Raw genomic sequence first — 22552 nt, forward strand, 5'->3', positions numbered from 1 at the left:
GCAGGGCTGCGTTCCGCGCGCTCCCGGACGCACGCATGCGCGTGGCCCTCAACGCGCCCCGCGGAGCCGTCGTTACCCGTTTTTATGGAAACGCTCCGGCGGCCTCGGCGGCGGTGGCGGCGGCGGCGATGTCCGAGTCGCCCGGAGAGAGCAACGTCCCCGAGATGGGCGCAGCGAGTGGCGTCAGCGACGTCCTGCAGGCCGGCGTAGGCGGCCGCTGCCGGGCCCGGGAGGCCCGGGAAGGCCCGACGGCCGCGAGCGCCAGGCCGCTGGCGCGGGGGCCGGAGCCGGGCCCGGTGTCCACGGCGAGCCTCCACGAGCAGCTCGGCCTCCTCGGGATTCGCGAGCAGCAGCTGTTCCGCCAGTACCTGGACAGCTACGCCATGATCCCCGTCAGGCTGCTGCGCGACTTCGAGGCGCGCCGCCGGCTGTTCGTGGAGGGCTGCAAGGCGCGGGAGGCGGCCTTCGACGCGGACCCGCCGCAGCTGGACTCGGAGGCGGCGGCCTTCACCGTGGCGCTGGGCGCGCTGGCCGACTGAGCTGCGGGAACGGAGCCGACGCCCCGGCCGCGCCCTCGGCTTCCTCGCCTCCCACGCTGGGCTTTTTGTTTTTTGGGTTTTTTATTTATTTATTTATTTATTTTGCAAAGAGAAAGCCCAGGACAGATCGTCCCGCCGGAACCCAGAGACCGGACTCTCGATGGTCGGAGGGAATCCCGCGCGCGGCCTGCGGACTTGGAGGACCTGGGGGGGGGGGGGGTCTTCCCGCGGCTGTCGGATTCTTCAGAGAGGAGTGACGAGTATTTCAGATCGAGAAAGCCGGGCGCTGGATCGGGAGGTGAACGCGTCTGCAGGGCCGTGCGACAGTGCGGGGCGAGGGGATGGTCAGTGGCCGTGACTGTCTGAACCGTGTCATTCTAGACTGTAGAACTGGCCGTCTGCTCTCTCCGCGGAAGACAAGCCGGGGGACGTCTCCCCAAGGCGGAGGGACTCCCGCTTTCAACAGTTTTCTAGTGTATATGCAAATTGCCCTAATTTAAATATTTTTTTCCCCTCTTCTAAGGCAAGGTAACAGAGACCTCCGTCAGCACCTTGGATTTTTTTATTTTCACTTACAGATTTGTATATCAGGTTTTTGTTTCGTTTAGACTGTGTCTGAATAGACTAACTAGTGGTGTTTTGGACATGGGGTTAGTTACAGAATGTTTTAGCGTTTTCCGATGTATTTATGCATTTCCTCCGTGTTTATGTATTTTATCCCTACGTATTTGTCCTACGTCCTCGCGGAGGGGGCGCACGCGTGGGTACCTGCATGACTTAAGCGCTCCCCGGGGCGCTGCCGGTTTACCTTCCCTTCCGGGGTGAGGTGAGCGCCTGGGTCCCCACAGCCTGGCCAGGCAGTCAGACTGGGCTTTGGCCGATCTGACAGTGAAAAGACGGTTCCCGCTGCAGTTTGCAGAGCTACAAGGGCGGGTGTGCAGAGCCCAGGTGCTCGGGAGCTGTGGCTTCTCCGCCCTTCGGCAGTTCCCTAGGCGCAGGCAGACTGGCGTCAGCGGGGAACTGCTGTCCCCCTTTTCAGATCAGGGTAGCGTCACTATGCTAACGTTATTGGCTTGCAAGTCTGTATATAAGTCACTAAGGAAGTTAGCCTTTTGTAATGTGAGGTAGAAATACAGTTTCTCAGTTTTGATTGCTTTTGATCCCTTTGTTGTTTTTAACATGTGGAAAGGTAGAGCCCCCCAGGGAGCACACCACCGAGATCTTCCGTCCTTCCCTTGGTTCACCCCCTGCCTCCCTCCCCGCCTCTCCCCCTTCCCGTAATGGCTGCAACAGCCAAGGCTGCCGGGCCAGGAACAGCTCCCAGCTCTACCGCGCGGATCCTGGGGCCCAAGCCACTGAGCCGTCTTCCACTGCCTGCTCCAGCAGAAAGCTGGGGCAAAAACGGAGTAGCTGGGACTCAAGCCAGCTCTCTGATATGGGATGCCATACTGCAGGCCTGTAGAAATGTAGACAAAGTGTGTGTTGTAGTGTAGCTGTGTGTCTCTGCTTTTCTGTGGCTTCTAGACTTTGAGTCCTGCTTAGAAGGCTGGTCCTGCTACAGGAACACTTGCTCATTCGTGTTCGTTTGCAGTGTTTTGTTGTGGGTTCTGATACTGCTGTTTCGCCCCCATTGCTGCTCTTTTCCACAGTTTTTCTAGATTTTCTTTGACTTTTTTTTTTTCTATTGTGGAACTTTAGGACTCGACTAAAGTTGAGTAAAAGTTTTTAAGAAGTTTCTGGGCTTTGCTTGTTTTGAGCAGCGTCGTTGGTACTGTATACGGGTCGCATTACATGCGTGTGATTTTGAGGGACAGTCAACATCTTTGTACTGTTGGCTTCCTGTCCAGTAATTTGATAATCTCTCCATTTATTCAGGTACCTTTCTGTATCCTCAGATGTGTTTTCAAGTCTGGAGGACTTGTGTGTTTTTTTGGTAAGAATATCCCAAGGCTTATTTCTTTGTTATGGCTTTCATGAGTGAGGTTTTGCTGTTTGTACATTTGAATGCTACTAATTTCTTCATATTTTTTGGTGCTGTATTAAAGTTCCTCCAGTCTCTTGTTTGGATTCGTCTTTGGCATACAGTCATCTCCACAAAGAGCAAGTTTTCCCATGTCCTTTGCCATTTTTAGTGCCTGTCACTCCTTTCTCTTGTATAATTGCTTGGGCTAGAAGCCCCACCCCAACATAAATACCCACAGAGTGGAGAAGACCTTGTCCCTGTCTTTTTGCTGGCGTTTGTGGGAATGCTTCTTGTGTTTCCCCAGCAACCAGCTAGCTTCCTCAGGGCTAGCTTTTGTGTTGTAGCACATCCAGGAAATGTACTTATATGCCTGCTTCTAGTCTGGGCTTTTTTCTCACGAGCAGTTGGGAATTTTGTTAAAGGTAGCTCCATGTTAATGAACCACTTGTCTTCCGTGCTGTGTCTATGTTGGATTATGTACCTAGGTTTTCGGGTAGGGGTCTAAGCATGTGGACTGTGCCTCATGACATATTACTCAGATTTATACTGAATTCTGTTTGGTGACATTTGATTTGAGATTTTTATGTTAGAATTCATAAGTGAAATTGATTTGTAGTTTGTTAGCTTTTCAGTGTTTATGTCAATGTTATATTCATTTCACCTAAAAAATATGGGAGTATTTTCTCTTGTTTCTTGCTCTGTAGAAGGGCAGATTTGGAATTATTTGGTCACAAAATTTCATTATGAAAACCATCCAGGGCTAATGCTTTTTGGGAGACAGACTAGTTCATTAATAAGTTCCTATTTTTTCTGAGATCAGTAGTTTGTAGCACAGTTATCTGAGTATTGATATTCTCTGCTGGCTTAGCATATTGCATTTTCTGGCTAATTTTCTGAAATACGCCCTTCTCTACCTAGTGGTGGCAGAAGAAAATGACTAAACTGGAAAGACCGAGATTGGCAACCTGTAGAAAAATTTCCCGTAGTTTTCAGAGCAAAGCAGGCTTGCTCCTCTCCATCTGCTCCTCACACACTGCTGTGAGGTGGCTGGGAGCAGATGGGCCTGGGGGGACCCTTCCTGCCGTGACGCCGTGCTCTGGGGTCCCTCCCCGAGACCCAGGGCAGGCCGACAGAAACCTACCACTTGCTTCACAAGCAGAGAGAACGGGAGCACATTTCCCGGTGAGGCCTTCTCTGTCTCCAGGTAGATCCGTCTCAGGAAAAGTTTCTCAGTTGTGTTGCTTTTTTCTAAGAACCAACTGTCTTAACCTCTTTTGGTTTGTTGTTTTATTAATTTCTGCCCAGTCTTTACCTGCTTTTTTTAAATTTTAGTTTATTCCAGTAGTTCCTTTTTACATTTCTAACTTCTTGAGTGGATTTTTGGTTCATCAATTTTCATCCATTTCTGTTACAACCATTTAAGCTGGGTGATAAAATTCCTTCTAAGTACCATTACAGTTCAACTGTACAAGCTTAAGTACATGGTATTTTTCTTATTGTAGTAATCTGTTTTTCAACAAAGAATTATTTAAAAATTATCGTAATTCCCAATTGTGTTCATAGTTTTATGTTCCTTTTGTTACTGATGTGTAACTTAAGTGTATGATGGTCACAGAATGTGATTCAGAGTATACAGATTATTTGAAATGCATGGAGTCTTGTTTTACGACCTAACTGCCAATTTTTGTAAATATTTCATTTGTGCAGACCTTGTGTTTTCTAGTTATTGGTTGCAATTATATACATGTGATCATTAGATCAAGCCTATAATTTGTGTTATTCAAATATTCTATGTTTTTGTCAGTTGATCTAACTTAGGTGTATTTGTCTGTTCCATGTTGTATCTCTCAGTTTTTGCTCTAGGTGTTTTGAAGCAGTTATTAGGTGCATAAAGTTTGGAGTTGTGTCATCCTCCTGGCTAATTAAAACATATCGTTCCATAGCCCCTGTCTCAATGTCTGAAACGCAGTCCCCGCGAGCGTCACACTGCACAGGTTTAACACAGGCGGACTGTCCTCCACCAGACTGCCCTCACTTCAGACCCAGCAACAAGCTGGGAGCTCCCAGCCACCTGCACTCCTGACCCTGCTGCAAATTCAGGAGGTGCCACTGCCACTCAGGCTTGATAATAGGACTCGGGAAAATGCTATATTTATTATTAGTTTTATTATGCACAAAAAAGAGGACAGAAATCAAGACATGCCAGCAGAGGAGCCCACAGGCGAGTCGGGTCTGGGACTTGAGCCCCTCGCCCTGTGGAGTCAGCCTTCTAGCACACACTTTTTTTTTTTTTTTTTTTTTTTTAGTTTATTTATTTAGTTATTTATTTGAAAGACAGAGTGACAGAGATCCATCTACTGGTTCACTCCTCAAATGCTCACAACAGCCAAGACTGGGCCAAAGCCAGGAAACCCAGAACTCCATGTGGTTCTCCTACATGTGTGTCAAGGCTCAAGGACTTGAGCCAGCACCTGCTGCCTCCCAGGGTGCACTCGAGCAGGAAGCTGGATCTGAGGTGGAGGCGGGATTCAAATCCAGGCACTCTGCGTTGGGATGCGGGCACCTCACCCGCTGTGCCAGATTTATTTATTTGAGAGAAAGACAGAGAGAAAGGTCTTCCTTCTGTTGGTTCACTCCCCAGATGGCTGCAACAGCAGGAGCTACACTGATCCAAAACCAGGAGCCAGGAGCTTCTTCCAGTCTCCCACGCGGGTGCAGGGGCCCAAGGGCTTGGGCATCCTCTACTGCTTTCTCAGGCCATAGCAGAGAGCTGGATCAGAAGAGGAGCAGCTGGGACTAGAACCAGCGCCCATATGAGATGCCAGCGGCACAGGCAGAGGATTAACCTCCTGCACCACCGAGCCGGCCCCAAGCCTCTTTTTTTGTTAAATTGACTTAAGCAGAGAAGGTGCGGCTACTGATCCCTCAGTTGCCCTTCTAGTTCCCTATCACTCTTGAAGGACAGTTTCACTGACCTGATGATTCAAGGTGGACAATAATTGCTTTCAAACTTTGTTTTTTTCTTTTACAGATTTATTTATTTGAAAGGCAGGCAGAGATACAGAGAGAAGGAGAGAGCAATCAATCTTCCATTTGCTGGTTCACTCCCCAGATGGCTACATTGGCCAGGACTGGGCCAGGCCAAAACCGGGAGCCAGGAGCTTCCTCCAAGTCTCCCACATGGGTGCAGGGCCCCAAGGACTTGGGCTATCATCCACTGCTTTTCCCAGGCACCTGAGCAGGAAGCTGGGTCGGGGGTGGAGCAACCGGAGCTTGAACCAGCACCCACTATGGGATGCCAGCCCAGCAGGTGGAAGCTTGGCCAACACCACTATGCCAACCCTGCTTTCAAACTTTGAAGAGATTATTCTGTACTGTGGAGAGCTGAGTCGTCAGTCCAGTTGTTTCCTTTTTAAAATAGACTGCTTTTCTAGAAGTTTTAAGTTGGCAGCGAAATTGAACAGGTCAGAAATTTCCCATCTGCCCCCTTCCCTCACACGTCCATAGCGGTGTCCGTTATCGACATCCCCCACCATGTGCTGTGTTTGCAAGTCGTGCAGCTACATTGGCACATTGTTGGCACCAAGTCCATAGCTTCACTAGGGCTCACCTTGGTGTTGTACATTGTGTAGATTTAGACAAGCATCATGACATGTATGTAACATTTCATATGCAGAGTAGCGTCACTGCCCTAAGAATCCTGTGCTGAGAGTGGGCATTCAGCCTAGTGGTTAAGATGCCCATGTCCCACATCAGAGTGCCTAGGGGTTTTTTGTTTTGTTTTTTAAGATTTGAAAGAGTTACACAGAGAGAGATGGAGAAACAAAGAGGTCTTCTATCCGCTGGTTCACTCCCCAGATGGCTGCAACCGCCGGAACTGTGCCAATCCAAAGCCAGAATCCAGGAGCTTCTTCCAGATCTCCCACATGGGTACAGGGGCCCCAGGACTTGACCATCTTCTACTGCTTTCCCAGACCATAGCAGATTGGATTGGAAGTGGGGCAGCCGGGACTTGAACCGGTGCCCATATGGGATGCTGGTGGCAGCTTTACCTGCTATACCACAGTGCCGGCCCCAGTGCCTAGGGTTCGATTGCACCTCTGGTTCCTGACTCTTGGAGGCAGCAGTGATGGCTCAAATAATTGATTTTCCACCACCCATGTGGGAGACCTGGACTGTGCGCCCAGCCCCAGGCACTCAGGGCGTGAGCCTGCCTCTGTGTACTCCACCTCTTTACCTCTCTCTTTTGGCTAACCCCGGTGACCATAGATATATTACTGTCTCTCTAGTTTTGCCTGTGTTAGAGTCACATAGTTGGGATCATACAGTGTATAGCCTTTTAAGGTTGGCTCTTTTTCATTTAATAATATGTAGTATCTTGTCATTTTTTGAAGATTTATTCATTTGAAAGGAAGAGTAACGGAGATTCCATCTGCTGGTTCACTCTCCAAATGGCCATAACAGCTAGGTGTCTGCCACACCAAAGCTAAGCACCAGGAACACGTGGGTGGCAGGGGCCTGAGTCCTTGGGCCATCTCCTGCTGCTTTTCCAGGCACGGCAGCAGGAAGCTGGACCAGAAGCAAGCAGCCCGGACGAGAACTGGTGCTCCTACATGGGATAGCCAGGTCACAAGAGGTGGCCCACGACTGCTCCACAGCACCAGACCCCTCTCTGTCCCTAATGCAGCACTGCAGGGTCATCTCTATTTTTATTCTGGAGACAGAGAGCTGCCACCCACTGCCTCCCACGTGGGTGGAGGCACCCAGTGGCTTGAGCTCTCACACTGCTTCCCAGGGTCTGCAGTGGCAGACGCCGGAGCCGGGACTGGAGCAGGAAATGTGATGTTCTGATGTGGGAGGCAGGCGTCCTCACAGGCCAGCCCCCACTCCAAGGACAACCGCTTCTCCTCTGTTTTCCTCGATTTTATTTGAAACTGCCCGTAATGCTTTTTAAATATTTTTTATGTATGCATGTATTTGAGAGGCAGAGAGCGAGCGAGCACTCCCGCTTAAGCTGGTTCACCCCTCAAGCGCCTGCAAAGCCCAGGGCTGGGCCAGGGCTGAAGCCCGGAGCAGGAGCTCCATCTGGCAGGCACTCAGTCACTCGAGTCATCACTGTGTCCCCCCGGGGCCTGTATGAGCAGGAAGCTGCAGAGTGGGGCCAGGCGTGAAACCCCGCAGCAAACAGGCGGCTTCTGGACTCCTGTATCCACAGGGCCAAAGGCCAAACGTCCTGTTCCCTTCTCTGGCCCTTGGCTGCGAGCAGTTTCCTGGGGTTTTTGTAAAACATCAGCTTCCTCTTCCCGCTCCTTCCCCTTTCTGCACTTTCTGTAATCCGTTCCCTGCGCTAAGTATTCTCCGTGTGAAAACCTAAGGTGGGCCACGGCGACGCCAAGAGCGAGGAACTCCATCCAGGTTTCCACGTGGGTAGCAGGGACCCGAGTACTTGGGCCATCTTCCCCTAACTCCCCAGGTGCATTAGTAGGGTGCTGGATGGGAGGCAGAGCAACCAGGGCTCGAACTGGCCCTCCCATATGGGTCTTGGGCGTTGCAAGCAGGGATTTAACCACACTGAGCTGCTGTTTTGACCCGGAAAAAGTGACCGTGTAATGACCAATCTGCTGGTCGTTACATGCTTCTGCCTCTGCAGGCTTTTTCAGACAGGGGCAGAGAGACAAGAGGTCTCCCATCCACTAGCTCAGTCCTCAAACATCCACAGCCCAGCCCCAAGGCAGAGGCAGAGACTCAGCCCAGGCCTCCCGTGTGGGTGGGGGTGGGAGCCATTCCTTGCTGCTTCCGGGGAGTGTGGGGGGGGGGGGGGTCTTCCATCCGCTGGTTCACTCCCCAATTGGCCACAATTGCCGGAGCTGCGCCGATCTGAAGCCAGGAGCCAGGAGCTTCTTCCCAGTCTCCCACGCAGGTGCAGGGACCTAAGCACTTGGGCCGTGTTCTGCTTTCCCAGGCCACAGCAGAGCTGGATCGGAAGTGGAGGGGCCGGGACCCACATGGGATGCGCACTGCAGGTGGCGGCTTTACCCACCATGCCACAGCGCCCCTTGACACCTTATCTTTACCAAGGTTGAGCAAGTTGGAATTTTAAAACACGGTGCTGCCTCTGAGACTCCCCACCGACCCGCAGCCTGGCAGTCAGGTTCCCCGGACTTAGACACCCACAGACTCCACAACCACGCGCTGCCAAGCGCTGCGCCCCGCTTTATTGCAGACGTTAAGCCGGCCTGGAGCTCACGCATGCGTAAAGGGATACGTGCGCATGCGCTCGAAGGGCTGAGGTGCTGTCGCGCAGTCCAGTTAGGACGCGTTTCCCGGCAACGCTGCGCCCAGCGGGGCTGGGATCCGAGATGTCAGAGCCCGGTGTCCAGCGTGTGGGCGCGTCGAAGGGCAGCAGCAGCCTCCCAGAGACCAGAGCCGGCCCGTGCGTCCTGAGAAGGAGCCCCGGCGAGGGAAGAGGGCCTCGGGGGCGAGGCCGTCTCCCCCGGGACCCCGCCTGATTGGCCCGGCCCAGCACGCGGAGACGTCCCGCCGACGTCGGGCCTCGCACAGATGCGGCCCCTTTTCAGCGCTGGCCCCAGCGTCGTGCGAGTCCTCGGCCGAGGGTCGCGGCGAAGGTACAATGCCTGGGGGTGCGGGAGGGGTCGTCAAGTGATCGCAGAGCCCCTCAATCAAGATGGAGTCCAGGGCTGCCGCTGACAACAGTGTTTTTATTTTTTTGAATGGAAAGGTCGTTTCTGGTTGAAACGAGGAAGTGCTTTATTTTAAAAGCCCCGGAAAAGTTTTTCCGACGAAAAGCAAGTGCTGAGGAGACAGAGAGGCTTGTGGGAGAGGGGCTCGGGCCGCCAGTTGAGGACGTGCCCCGTGGGCGGCCACCGCTGTCGCTTTCTGTCCCCGATGAACACGGCAGCCACACCTGGGGCGGGTTTGCTAGTAATTCGGAAACACTGGATTTTGCTTTTTTGAAGATCTTTAAGAAAAAAAATTTGAGAGCTAGAGTTACCGAGAGAGAGGGAGGGGGAGGGGGAGAGAGAGAGAGGTCTTCCCTCCGCTGGTTCCCTCCCCAGATGGCCGCCAGGGCCAGGGCTGCGCCAGGCAGAACCAGGAGCCAGGCGCTTCCTCCAGGCGCTTCCTCCAGGCCTTCCACGCGGGTGCAGGAGCCCAAGGCTCATCAGGTAACTCAGGAGCGTGTTGGGGGAGGGGTGCACATTTGCAAAGATACTAAAACGGACTTTTGGATTTATTGACTTAGGCTTTCCAGGTCAGTCTAAGGATCCTTTGAGTTTGTAATTTGCCCAGATTATTTGCCTTGCGTTGTGTACCTTATGTGGAGGTTGATTTTTCTAGAATAAGGTATGCCATAATTGCCAACTATGGGGTCCAGCAATGTTTGCCAGCAACGTGAAAGAAACGAAGTTACAAAAATAGGAGCCACATCTTTGAGTTGGTAAAAGGGTGGGGCAGGTGGGTGCTCGGCTCAACAGCTAGGACACTCCTATCCCATATTGGGTGCCTGGGTTCGAGTCCGGACTCTGATTCCGCCTTCCTGCTGACGCAGACCCTGAGAGAGCCGGTGAGGCCTCAGGTGGGTGGCTCCCTGCCACCCACATGGGAGACCGGGAGTGGGTTCCCAACCAGTTCTGGGGCACGTGGGGAATGAAGCAGCAGATGGTTCAAGCATTTTCTCTCTCTCTCTTGGTCTTTCTTTAAAAGCGTATGAAATGCTTTTGAGAAAAAAAAAATAGGCTTTTAAGTCCTTGTGATCTTATGTCATAGATATTAAATGATAAATTCTTCATGTGAAATTTTTAAAGATTTTTTTAGGATTTTCCAAGACCCTTCATTAACTGTTAATCCTTTAATCAAATCCTTCATCAAAACTAATCAGATGATATGTGATAAATGTGTTCTTAATCATTACTAAAAATGGCCTTATTGTTTCTTCATAGCTCATAGGACTAATATCTACATTACACTATTCTTAAAAGAAAGAAAAATTAAAATGACCTTAATGAAATGCTCTGAACTTTATGAAACGTGTTTTGAAACCCAAAAAAGAGAAATTATCACTAACACACTTAGCTGCTATAAAATGTGTGTTTTCAGTGGTTCCTCAAAACAGACTCAGTGACTGATGTTCAAGAACTGCTTTTTCAGAAAACCAAGGGAGAGGACAGTCGTGCTGTCGGCCTTTAAAGGCCTAGGATGGTCCCCAGATCTGCAGAATCTCTGATGCTTTCCTGTCTTCTCCTTGAATCAAACCTGCTATTCCTTGTAAGTCTGCAGCTAAAATAATAAAAACATTATTTTCCCTCTTACCCCCCTCCCCAAAAGTCAATAGGGAAAAGAATGGAATATTCTACGGAACAGGGATAATGCATTTGCAAGAATAAGACAAAAATCTGGCTGGCGCCGTGGCTCACTAGGCTAATCCTCCGCCTGCGGCACTGGCACCCCGGGTTCTAGTCCCGGTCGGGGCGCCGGATTCTGTCCCGGTTGCCCCTCTTCCAGGCCAGCTCTCTGCTATGGCCCAGGAGTGCAGTGGAGGATGGCCCAAGTGCTTGGGCCCTGCACCCCATGGGAGACCAGGAAGAAGCACCTGGCTTCTGGCTTCGGATCAGCGTGGTGCACCGGCCGCGGCAGCCATTGGAGGGTGAACCAATGTTTCTCACTGTCCACTCTTCCTGTCAAAAAAAAAAAAAAAAAAATTTTTAAAAAAAGACAAAAATCTGAACCTTTGCCATAAGAAAAAAACTAAAATTTCAAGTAACTCAAATATTTCTGCATAAAAGAAAAAAGAGAACTCAAGAAAATTCAGATTGTCTTGATGCAATCAGAATAGGAAATAATTTACTAAGCAAGTCCTCAAAAAAATGCAGACCAAGAGAGGAAGTGCTGTGGTTAGGTACGATTTGTTCCCCAAGGTTCGCATGCTAGAAGCCAGGTCCCTGGTGTAGCAGTACTCTGAGGTGGAGGGTGGTGCCTAAAGGGTAGTTAGGGCAGAGGGCACCTAAGACATTAACGCCCATCTTGTGGAAACGGGGTCTCAAGGGACTGTATTACTTATCAGGAGAGCAAGGAGTTACAAAGTGACATGCCACCTGCCATGTTAGGACACAGGGCCCGTGCCTGGTGTGGCCAGCCAGGCTTGGACTTTCAGCCTCCAAAACAATGAACCAAAATAAACCTCTCTTCTTCGGAAAACTCCAGTCTCAGGATTTTGTTAAAGCAACCCAGAGGAGACTCAGACAGGCAAGACTGATAATTTGAAGACATCACATCCCTGAAGCTCCTATACAACTAAATACACCATCAACAAAACAAGCAGCGCTGACCAAAAAATGCAACTTAGCACAGCATTGTGGTGCCTGTTTTCACCCATCGGGTTAAAATATATATATTATGTATATGTCAGATGATAGAGAGGATATGAGAACACCCAGATACTTTGCTGGTGAGTTGAAAGCTTATAGTCCTCTGGAGAACAATTTGGCAATATGTTAACAATTTGGTAATAAATTAATCATGTGCTTAAAATGCTGTGAACTAGTGATTTCATTGTAATTATGTTACTGGTGCATAAGGAGACTATTAATCCAGTAAAAGATCCGTGATACATTTCACGTGTGTCAGTGTGGTTAGATCTCAAAAACATGTTGACATTGTTGGACATTGTAGTGGGCCGGCGCTGTGGCATGGTGGGCTAGGCCTCCCGTATGGATATCAGTTCACGTCCCGGCTGCTCCACTTCCAATCCAGCTCTCTGCTGTGGCCTGGGAAAGCAGGAGAAGATAGCCCAAACCCTTGGGCCCCTGCACCCGTGTGGGAGACCTAGAAGAAGCTCCTGCCTCCTGGCTTTGGATCAGCACAGCTCCAGCCATTGCGGCCAATTGGGGAGTGAACCACCTGATGGGAGACCTCTCTCTCTCTCTCTGCCTCTCCTCTCTCTGTGTAACTCTGACTTTCAAATAAATAAATAAATCTTAAAAAAAAAAAAAAGATCAAATCATAAGCCGTCAACCACCAAGTGCATTTCAGTTACAAGGCGTAGAGGAACGAGCACTAGGTCACTGCTTCATAGAAAAATGGTTACAGGGGACTTGCTGGTGCCCATGGACTTTGTGAGCAAATTTCTGCCCTTTGAACCTTTTTGAAGACCTCCCTGTAGAGGCCTGTAAGCCAGGCTCAAAGCAGGAGAAGGAAGATGGCGCCCCGAGAGACTGGGTTCCCGTGCCGCATGCGCGGAAGAAACCGGTCTGGCGTCCCCGATGTCTTCCACGTCCCATCTCTAAGCATGAGAGCGCGGTGACGGGGGTCTGCGCATGTATGTTTGTGAGGGCGCAGGTGCCTGTGCAATGTCTGCAGAGCGGTGAGCTCTGCCTGCAGCCTCCGCACCCTAATGTTTGAGCGGTGATGAAATCAGCCCCCGCTGCGTGTCCTGGGATGTGTCCCCCTCATTAAGTGATGCACGGCTGTGATTCTGTGCCAGGCTTCTGAGAATCCCTTCCAGGCTGAAGTTTAAATGCAGCTTTCAGAGGAAGTCCACAGGTCACACACTGCTGTTGTGCCGGTTGTATGGAGACGGAAATCAAGGTCCCAGCGCAACTGAGTGGTCAAGACTGACTCCCACGCCTGTGCACTTGACCTCTTGCCATGTGCCCAGTGAGCCCACGGTGACAGGTGCAGAGGAGGGGCCCGGAACTGTCCACTGAATGTGTCAGAGACCCTGCCCAGCCCGGGGACTCTTAAGGTCTGTGGATTTAGAATGTGGACTCTGGAATGTGGTGCTATTTGGAAGGTCAGGGATTTGAGAGGCAATGGCCTGTTTCCTCCCCCCCCCCAAAAAAAAAATGCCAGTGGGTGCAAGTTTTCTAACCTTCTCTTGAACCAGGGCCTGGGAAATGAAGAAGACACAGAAGAAACAAACGGGCTGGGTGTGTGGCTCAGCAGGTAAATCGCCGCTTGGGACTCCACATCCCACGAAGGTTCCAGTCCAGCGTCCTGCTAATGTGCACCCTAGGCAGCTGCTGAAGGCTCAAGTACTTGGGCCTCTGCCACCCACTTGTGAGGCCTGGCTGGAGCTCCAGGCTCCTGGCTTTGGCCTGGCCCAGCTCCGGCTGTTGCTGGCATTTGGGGAGTGAACTAGCAGATGGAAGATCTCTCTCCATCTGTCTCTTTGTCTCTCTCAAATAAAAGGAAAAATAAATTGATTTTATATAAAAGAAACAAATTGGACTCAACTGTATAAGGAGTTGAGGCTAGACCACCAGGAACAACAGGATTAGCCTCATACACCAAGATGACCCTCCCCTGCCTCCCAAGAGGCCTGTCAGTGGGAGCACCGCGGTGCGCCGTGGGTGACTTCACACACAGAAGTAAAGACGACAGCAGTCAGACCAGAACACAGGAGACAGGCTGCACGTGTATTTCACTGTTCACCCCTCCCCAGCCCGTCCCAGCCCCAGCCACCATCAGAAAAGGACCTGGCTGGCAACATTTCAGCCCTTCTCATCATCTTGCTGAGGCTCCTGGGATGGGGAGAGGAGAAAGAGAGAGAAATGAACAGCAATGACAAGAACGCCACGAAAGCCACAGTGGGCCTGCCTCTGCTCTAGTGCCTTCCACACACTGCAATGCCTGCTGTAGTTTCCTTGAGAATTTTCAAACACCAGATAGAATTTCAGAATCTGTTTTTGTGGAGCCAGCATTCACCCTAGTGGTTGAGATGCCCCCATCCCACATTGAAGTGCCTGGTTAGATTCCTGGCTCTGTCAGAATCAGCCCTTAAGGCATCTAGTCTGGCTGAAAAGCCCCTGAGAGCAATTCAGCAATTCAGGCATAGAAAGCCAAGACACCATGGAAAAAAAAAAAAAAAAAAAAAAAAAAAAGTCCTACATGAAGGATCTCTGTGAGTGAGACCCCATTGGAAAGAAGGGACCATCAAAGAAGGATGTACGTTTCTCTGAAGGGAGGAAAGAACTTCCATTTTGCTTATGGCCTTGTCCAAATACTGACAGAGACTGTGGATTCAAAAGGCTTCCATAGCCTTGGCAGTTCATGTCAAGAGCCTCAGGTTATCACTGACATCATACAGCAGAGTGTTAATTGTTAAATTAACAACAGGACTCACTGTGCACTAACTCCCCATGCAGGACCTCTGTCCTCAATGAGTTGTATTATGAGAATTAACTGTAAAACTTGTTCTCAAACAGGTGTGTGTGTGTGTGTGTGTGTAAATTGTTGAAATCTTTACTTAGTGTAGAGTTGGTCTTCTGTGTATAAAGGGCCTGGGAATGGGAGAGGGAGGAGAAAGGGGTGGGAGTGGGGATGGGAGGGCAGGTGTGGTGGGAAGAATCCCTGTATTCCTAAAGTTGGACTTATGAAATTTATACTCATTAAATAAAAAATTTCTTTGGATTAAAAAAAAATTCCTGGCTATGGCTCCTGACACCAGCTTCCTGCCACTGCAAGCCCTGGGAGGCAGTGGTGACGATGTCTCAGGTAATTGGGTTCCTGCTATCCATGTAGAAGACATGGATTGAGTTCCTGGCTTCTGGCTTTGACCTTGGCTCTGCCCCTGCACTGTATGGGCCTTTGTAAGTCTCCCTCTTTGTGATTCTCTCAAATAAAATTTTAAACAAAACATTTGCACCAAGTTAACATCTTTCAATTCCATTTTCTACAGCCTTTTTGAAGCACCTTGATGCCCCCGCCTTTGTCCTTGCCCCTCCCCCCAGCCTGAAGCCCCTCCCCCAGAGTTCCTACATCGCTTGCCTAGTGAGGTCTTCCCTAAGCTTTTGATTTAGAGTTCGGAAAGAAAATTCGCAGAGTGCGCCGCTCAGCCCTGCTTTATCGTTCTCCCTAGTGCCTACCTGCCACCTTTAATCTGCCTGTTCATCCGGGGATCTGAGGCACTGTCTATCCCCCACCAGAACTTCAGCACCACGAGGCAGCAATTTGTTTTGTTTGCTACTGTTTTCCCCAGGGCCTAGAACAATATCCAGCATAGAGTAGGTACCCAGCAAATATTTGGTGACTGAGGTACAGGGTACCAAATCTCCACAGAGGAGCAGAGTGAGGCACAGAGGGGTGAAGGCATTTGCTCCTGGTCCCAGCGTCAGGAAGTGGCAGGGCTGGGATTGGAGCCTAGCAGCACTGGCTCACTGTCCCCACCTCCGCCACCCAGCACCTCACGCCTACATGGTTCCCAAGACCCAATTCCACCCCCGCCCCCATTGTAAGAATGGGCACACAGTTCCAGCTGGCCAGTGAGAATGCTACATTCTCTTGAGTCTCACTGATTATGGATGGTTGTACAACCTAATCTAAGCCAATGAGAACCTTCTGCGGGATTTATGCCACCAAGGGGAGGAGCCTGCCTGAAAATAAAGCCAGTCCAGCAAAAGGACAGGAGCCACAATGAGGAGGAGTCAGATAGCCAAAGGCAGCTTACAAAAAAAAATTATTTATTTTCATTTTATTTGAAAGCCAGAGGGAGACAGGCAGTGAAGAGAGAGAGATTTTCCATCTGCTAATTCACTCCCTAAATGCCAGCAACAGCCAAGGCTGGGCCAGACCAAATCCCGGCACCTGAGACTCAATCCAGAGCTCCCTCATGGGTGGCAAGAGCCCAAGTGCTTGAGCCATCACCGGCTGCGTTCCAAGGTGTGCATTAGCAGGAAGCTGGGTTGGAAGCAGAGCCAGGGTCCACACCAAGCACTCCGGTACGAGATGTGAGCATCCCAGCACACCAGACTCTCACCCTCAAAGACAACCTTTTGGTGCCTGGATCTAGCCATGCCTGAAGTCAACAAAATTACACCCTAGAGTTTTTATTTAGATTACCGATATATTGTGTGGGTGTGTATGTGTGTGTGTAAAGTCAGTTTGAGCTGGGTTTTCTATTGCAATCAGAACAGAATCAGTCCTGATGGATCCCAATAACAGCAGCTGTCGCTTCCTGAAGAAAGTCCTTGGCAAGCCCTGGCAGGGACGGTGGGTCCGGGATTTGAATGTCCATCTCTGTGACCCTGGAAACTGCATACGTAGCCACCGCCGTACTCTGTTGGCAGATGTGACAGACACCTCCCCTGCCCCCAGCTTGACTGCTAGCACATAGACCTGACCTGCTAAGAGCCTGGCAACAGTAGGCATTCAGAAATCCTCCTTATAATTCTTTAAAAATAGCCATTAGAATGTATGGATCTTGTCTGGATCTTGATCCCACAAACCAGCTGAAAAATACATTGTTAGATACCAGAGGGTATTTAGACAAAGCTTTTGTGAGAAGTGGTAAGGGTCTTCTATTTCTGTTTTATTTTTTTTTATTTTTATTTTTTTGAAAGAGTGGACAGTGAGAGAGAGACAGAAAGGTCTTCCTTTTCCATTGGTTCACCCCCCAATGGCCGCTGCGGCCGGCGCACCACACTGATCCGAAGCCAGGAGCCAGGTGGTTATCCTGGTCTCCCATGCAGGTGCAGGGCCCAAGGACCTGGACCATCCTCCACTGCCTTCCCGGGCCACAGCAGAGAGCTGGCCTGAAAGAGGAGCAACCGGGACAGAACCAGCACCCCAACTGGGACTAGAACCTGGGGTGCCGGCACCACAGGCGGAGGATTAGCCTAGTGAACTGCAGCGCCGGCCCTGTTTCTGTTTTAAATGGTTATCTATTAGAGAGTCAGATGGAAGTTTGAGAGGTGACGTGAGATCAGGAATATAATTGAAAATGCTCCATACTACAGTGCAATAAGTAAATGGGAAGAACAGATTAAATGAGACAAGAAAAGTGACAGAGGCAGGCGTTTGGCCTAGAGGTTGAGACACATCCCTGTCTGCCTTCAAAACCCGCCCCAGCTCCTGCTGACACAGACCCTGGGAGGTGGCGGGAATGGCGCACGTCTCCATGAGCGAGACCTGGTGAGAACTCTTGGCTCCTGGCTCCAGGGACTGCTGTGGGCATTTGGGAGTGAGCTGGCAGATGGGATATTTTGAGAATAGTATTCTCTCAATGAGTGGGTCTAAAAATTTCCACCAAAGTATTTTTCAACTTTATGGCGTTTATATAAAAAAAAATTCTAGAAAATGCAAAACAAATCTGTGATCACAGAAGATCAGCAATGGCTTAGGTTAGGGCAAAGGATGGGAAAATTATAGAGGCTCCCCAGGAAACCTATGAGATGCGGCTACAATGTCATCTGGACTTGGGGGACTGCTGGGGTATCTGTCAGATCTCAGTGTGTACCCTTGCAACAGGGACTGCTTTATAGTCACTAGGACCTCAATAAAGTTGACAACCAATGCAACAGAGGAGGGGCCGATGTGGCGCAGTGGATTAAGCGGCTGCTTGTGATGCTGGCATCCCATACTGGAGCACTGGTTCAAGTCCCAGCTGCTCTGTTTGCAAGCAGGCTCCTTATTAATGCACCCGGGAAGGCAGCAGGTAATGGCCCTGCCACCATGTGACAGACCTGGATGGAGTTCTTGGTGCCTGGCTTCTGCATGGCCCAGACCTGGCCGTTGCTGCTATTTTGGGGGGTGAATCAGCAGATGAAGGATCTCTCTCTCTCTTTATCTCCCCCCCTTTTCTGTGTCACTCTGCCTTTCAAATTTAAATCTTTCTTTTTTAAATAAAACTACAACAGATCAAACACTAAGCCCTAGCAGCTTGCTAGTGGGTATATAGTAAATGCCCCTAAAAATCCAGTGCCTGCAATCCCATGACAGAGGGCCTGGGGTTCATACCTGGCTCTGCCCTGACTCCAGCTTCCTGCTAGTGTGGACCTGGGAGGAAGCAGTGATGAACCCAGGCAGCTGGGTTCCTGCCACCCACCTGGCTGGAATTCCCAAACCGTGGATGGGAGCCCTCCCTCCCTCTCTTTGTCTCTGCCTCTCAAATTAAAGGAAAAACATCCAGCATCGGTGGCAAATAATCGTGGCGCATTCTCGCAAGTACCTTGAACACCATTGCCATGGTGGATTCCACGTTCTGCGTCTTCGGTCCAATCCACACCCACACGGTGCCGGCCACAGATGCCTACGGAGCACTCTGCACGCACCTGCTGCAAGTGAGGCGCTGAACTGTTAATGCGTCCCGTGCTCAATGTACAAGCCGCGTGCTGTTGTTGAACAGCATTTTCTTTTAAGGTCTTCTGAGAGACATCCCCTGAGCCCCACCATGAGCCACTTCCGTCCGGGGGCCAGCTCATGGGACCCCTCGGCAACCCCTTCCACAGACAGGAAACCAGGGTTCCGAAGGCGGCGGTGACTCGTGACTCTCGCAGTGGGCACAGGCTGGGCTGGCCTGGCACCCAGCCGGTGTCCTGCCCACCCCCCGGCTCCCAGCCCAGCCTACACTGTCACTGCTACCTTTTCTTGATCTCTTCGTTGATAGCAGTCACAATTTTCCGCAGCTTGACCTCGTCCACAAAGCCATCACCTTTCTGGGCACAGGCAGGAAAGGGCACAAACGTCTCCCACCCCGAAGCTCCAGCACCGCCCCCTCCCTCCCCGGCAGGGACCCTCACCCGGAATCACCTTCTTGGAATGAACCAGTTTCCCATTCACAAACACTTCAAACTCCCCAGAGGCCTGGGTAGCTCTCTCCTCCTCCTGGGGACGGAATGTTGGGGGGTGGGGGAGAGGAGGGTAAGAGCTCCCCTCCAAGCCCCTTGGGATCTCAGAGCCCTGACACCCCCAGGCCCCTGGGGCCGCCAGAACACTTACAAAGAGCAGACAATCTGGAAATAGCTCCTCCAGGTTCTTTTTCAGTAGAATGTACTGAGGAGAGGGGAGAGTTACAGGGTCACAGCGTGGGGGGGAGGACCGCCTCCCAGTCCTCGTGACCCCACCTCTAAGGTCAAAGCCACTCACCCGAAGGCCATAGCTTCAGAGGCCACTGGCAGCCGAGGGCAGGAGGGAGGCAGAGAGATGAAAGAGACCACATCAGTATCTTCTCAAGCCCAATACACCCGAGACGGGAACACCTGAGCTGCGTCCCTCCCCTGTGCTCAGAACCCTCCCGTGAGCCGCCCGTGAGGTGCCCTCCCCCCCAACACACACACAGTTCACCCATTCCAGCCCCAGAAACCTAGCTCGGCCTCCAGCACTCCCTCCACCCCACCCTGCGCCTCAGGCTGCGCACTGGCGGCTCCATCTGCAGGACACAGATGAGAGCTAGTGAGAGCTCCCCCGCCTCCCCAGGTAAACTGCGGCCCCGTAGATGTTGTCCCCAGCACTAAGGAGCCTCCCCAGGCCAGCAGGTCAGTGGCACAGGACAGCCATCCCCGTCCCCGCTCACTGCTGTGTCCCTGATGCCAAGAACAGGGCCCAGCACATAGTGGTTCTGGAAGGAATGGCTCCATGGAGTCGGACAGAAAGGAGGGGATAGGGAGAGAAAGGGAAGAGGAGACACGAGAACTAGACGGGAGAGAGAGATGGCGCAAACACCTGGGCTGAGAAAAGACAGGTGTGGAGCCTTCCAGAGAGAAGCCCAGGGGCCGGAGTGGGGAGCTGACCTGGGAGGGCACAGGTGATGGACCTGGGCCCCTGCCACCCACACAGGAGACCTGGATGGAGTTCCAGGCTCTGGGTTTCAGCCTGGCCCAGCTCCAGCTCTTGCAGTTTTGGGGGGGAGTGAACCAGCAAATGAAAGGTCTCTCAGTCTGTCGCCTTTCAAGTAAGTAAATAAAAATTGGGGACGGCACTGTGGTACTGTGGTAAAGCCAAAGACTGCGACACCGGCATCCCTTAGAAGCACCGGTTCGAGGAGTCCCAAGGGCTCCACTTCCAATCTAGCTCCCTGGAAAACAGTGGAGGGTGGCCCGAGTCCTCAAGCCCCTGCCTCCCGCATGAAGCTCCTGGCTCCTGGCTTCAGCCCAGCCCCGGCTGTTGCAAACTAGTGGATGGAAGATCTCTCTGTCTCTCCCTCTCTGTAACGCTTTTTCAAATAAATAAATATTGTTTAAAACAAAAATAGGGAGGGAGAAAAAGGACACAGAATTCTTTTTTAAAGAGTGAATGAGCGAGGCTCACAGGAATCAGAAATGAATAAATGAAGTAGAGCGTGAATGAAGGAATGAATGAGGCTCAGAGCCTGGGCCAAGACTGGACCCAGAGCTCTCCAGGCCCAAGGAAAGGATGGGTGGAACCGGGTCTCCCCGGGGACCCTCTCCCTGGTCGTGCCCTGGCCCGGGGAGGGAGGCTGATGGCTGCTCCGTGCCCTCACCAGTAAACGACTCGGACCAAGATTCTCTTGTCGATTTGGAGGGTCTTGCTGGTGGAGGCCGCCGCGTTGGAGCACACGGAGATGGCCGAAGGGGCGGGCTTCGGCGCGGGCTCCGGGCCGGGCTCCGGGCCGGGCTCTGGGGCGGGCCCAGGGCCCGAGGAGTTGGTGAACCGGGTGGCCCCCAGGACAGCAGCGGCGGACGCCGAGAGCGCGGGAGGCGGCTCCGGGGCGGGCGCGGCGACGGCGCTCGACAGCCGCCCGCGCTTCAGGCTCCACAGCGGCGCGGGAGCCGCCTCCGACAGCGCCGGCTCCGGGGCGGGCTCCAGGGACGGCTCCAGGGACGGCTCCAGGGACGGCTCCAAGACGAGTGCCGTGTTCAGGGAGGCGTCCGAGGCCGGCACCGCGCCCGGGCCCGGGGCTAGCGGGCCTGGCAACCAGGCCAGAGTCGGGGTCCGAACTGGAGTCAGGGACCAGACCGCGGCCGGGCTCCGAACCGGAGCCGGGGTCCAGACCGGAGCCGGGGTTCCGGCCGGAGCTGGGGTCGAGACCGGAGCCGGGGTCCGAACCGGATTCGGAGTTCCGACCGGAGCAGGGGTCCTCACTGGGGCTGGGGTCCGGACCGGAGTCGGGGTCCCGACTGGCGCCGGGGTTCGGACTGGAGTCGGGGTCCCCACCGGAGTCGGGGTCCCGACCGGAGTTGGGGTACGGCCTGGGGTCGGGGTACGGCCTGGAGACAGGATCCGAACCAGATTTAAAGTCTGGACCAGAGTCGGGGACCGGACCGGGGTCGAGGCCGGGGTCGGAGTCCGGACCGGGGTCGAGGCCTGGACTGGGGTCGGGGTCCGGACCGGAGTCAAGGTCTGGACCGGGGTCGGGGTCCGGACCGGAGTCAAGGCCTGGACCGGGGTCGGGGTCCGGACCGGGGTCGACGCCTGGCCCAGGGTCGGGGTCCGGACCGGGGTTGAGGCCTGGACCAGGGTCGGGGTCCTGACCGGGCTCGAGGCTGGAACTGGGGTCGGGGGCCAGAACGGGGTCGAGGCTGGGACCGGGGTCTGGGTCCGGACTGGAGTCGAGGCCTGGACTGGGGTCGGGGTCCAGCCTGTAGCTGGAGTCCGGATCTGGGTGGAAACCCGGGTAGGGGCCGAAGCCCGGACGACACTTGAGGTCCGGGCCTGGGCGGGAGCTGGGGTCCGCGCCTGGTTGTTCATGGGGACCCGGTGGGGCCGGGGTAACGGGGTGGGATCCCGGGGGAGTGCCCCCCAGCCCTCCTTCCCGGGGCGGGAAGAGCCTGTGGCTCCCCGGGGTTCTGAGAGGCGACGCGGCCACAAGGGGGCACTGTTACACCCGCCGGGTTCCACTCGCCGCCGAGGTTCTTTTTTTTTTTTTAATTTTTTGACAGGCAGAGTGAAGAGTGAGAGTGAGAGTGAGAGAGAGAGAGAGAGAGAGAGAGAGAGAGAGAGAGAGAGAGAAAGGTCTCCCTTTTGCCGTTGGTTCACCCTCCAATGGCTGGCGCGCTGCGGCCGGCGCACCTCGCTGATCTGAAGCCAGGATCCAGGTACTTATCCTGGCCTCCCATGGGGTGCAGGGCCCAAGGACTTGGGCCATCCTCCACTGCACTCCCGGGGCCACAGCAGAGGGCTGGCCTGGAAGAGGGGCAACCGGGACAGAGTCCGGCACCCTGACCGGGACTATAACCTGGGGTGCCGGCGCCGCAGGCGGAGGATTAACCTATTGAGCCGCGGCGCCGGCCGCCGCCGAGTAATTTCCACTCGCCTGACCCGCACGGGGATGAACAGCACACAGTGTGCCCTCGTGCGT

At 52.8% G+C, this 22552-nt stretch overlaps 2 protein-coding genes across 10 annotated transcripts; one reads left to right on the forward strand and one right to left on the reverse strand.

The window, feature by feature from the left end:
• The first annotated feature begins 13 nt into the window (after window positions 1–13).
• EID2B (EP300 interacting inhibitor of differentiation 2B) lies at window positions 14–4444 on the forward strand. The gene has a single exon (XM_008257137.4). The coding sequence runs from the start codon at window positions 36–38 to the stop codon at window positions 537–539; it is 504 nt and encodes a 167-aa protein (XP_008255359.4). The 5' UTR covers window positions 14–35; the 3' UTR covers window positions 540–4444.
• A 4757-nt stretch (window positions 4445–9201) lies between these two features.
• Window positions 9202–22052, reverse strand: SELENOV (selenoprotein V). Of its 9 annotated transcripts, none has more exons than XM_051846660.2 (7): window positions 20735–22052; window positions 19381–19405; window positions 19234–19287; window positions 19045–19119; window positions 18877–18950; window positions 18464–18566; window positions 9202–9481 (listed from the first exon to the last, which is right to left on the reverse strand). In XM_051846660.2, exons 1-6 carry the CDS (start codon window positions 21940–21942, stop codon window positions 18545–18547), a joined length of 1458 nt encoding a protein of 485 aa, XP_051702620.2. In that variant the 5' UTR covers window positions 21943–22052; the 3' UTR covers window positions 9202–9481; window positions 18464–18544. The 9 variants fall into 9 exon arrangements, with proteins under 9 accessions (XP_051702620.2, XP_051702613.2, XP_069918327.1 ...); XM_051846653.2 differs by having other exon boundaries at window positions 18464–18569; XM_070062226.1 differs by lacking the exon at window positions 9202–9481 and adding an exon at window positions 11115–11195.
• Between the last annotated feature and the right edge of the window lie 500 nt (window positions 22053–22552).

Source organism: Oryctolagus cuniculus, chromosome 18 (genome assembly GCF_964237555.1).
Source record: "Oryctolagus cuniculus chromosome 18, mOryCun1.1, whole genome shotgun sequence".
Taxonomy (NCBI): domain Eukaryota; kingdom Metazoa; phylum Chordata; class Mammalia; order Lagomorpha; family Leporidae; genus Oryctolagus; species Oryctolagus cuniculus.

Excerpts from the sequence above, each read along its gene's own strand:
- EID2B (XM_008257137.4), top strand. The coding sequence starts at position 36 with ATGCGCGTGGCCCTCAACGCGCCCCGCGGAGCCGTCGTTACCCGTTTT.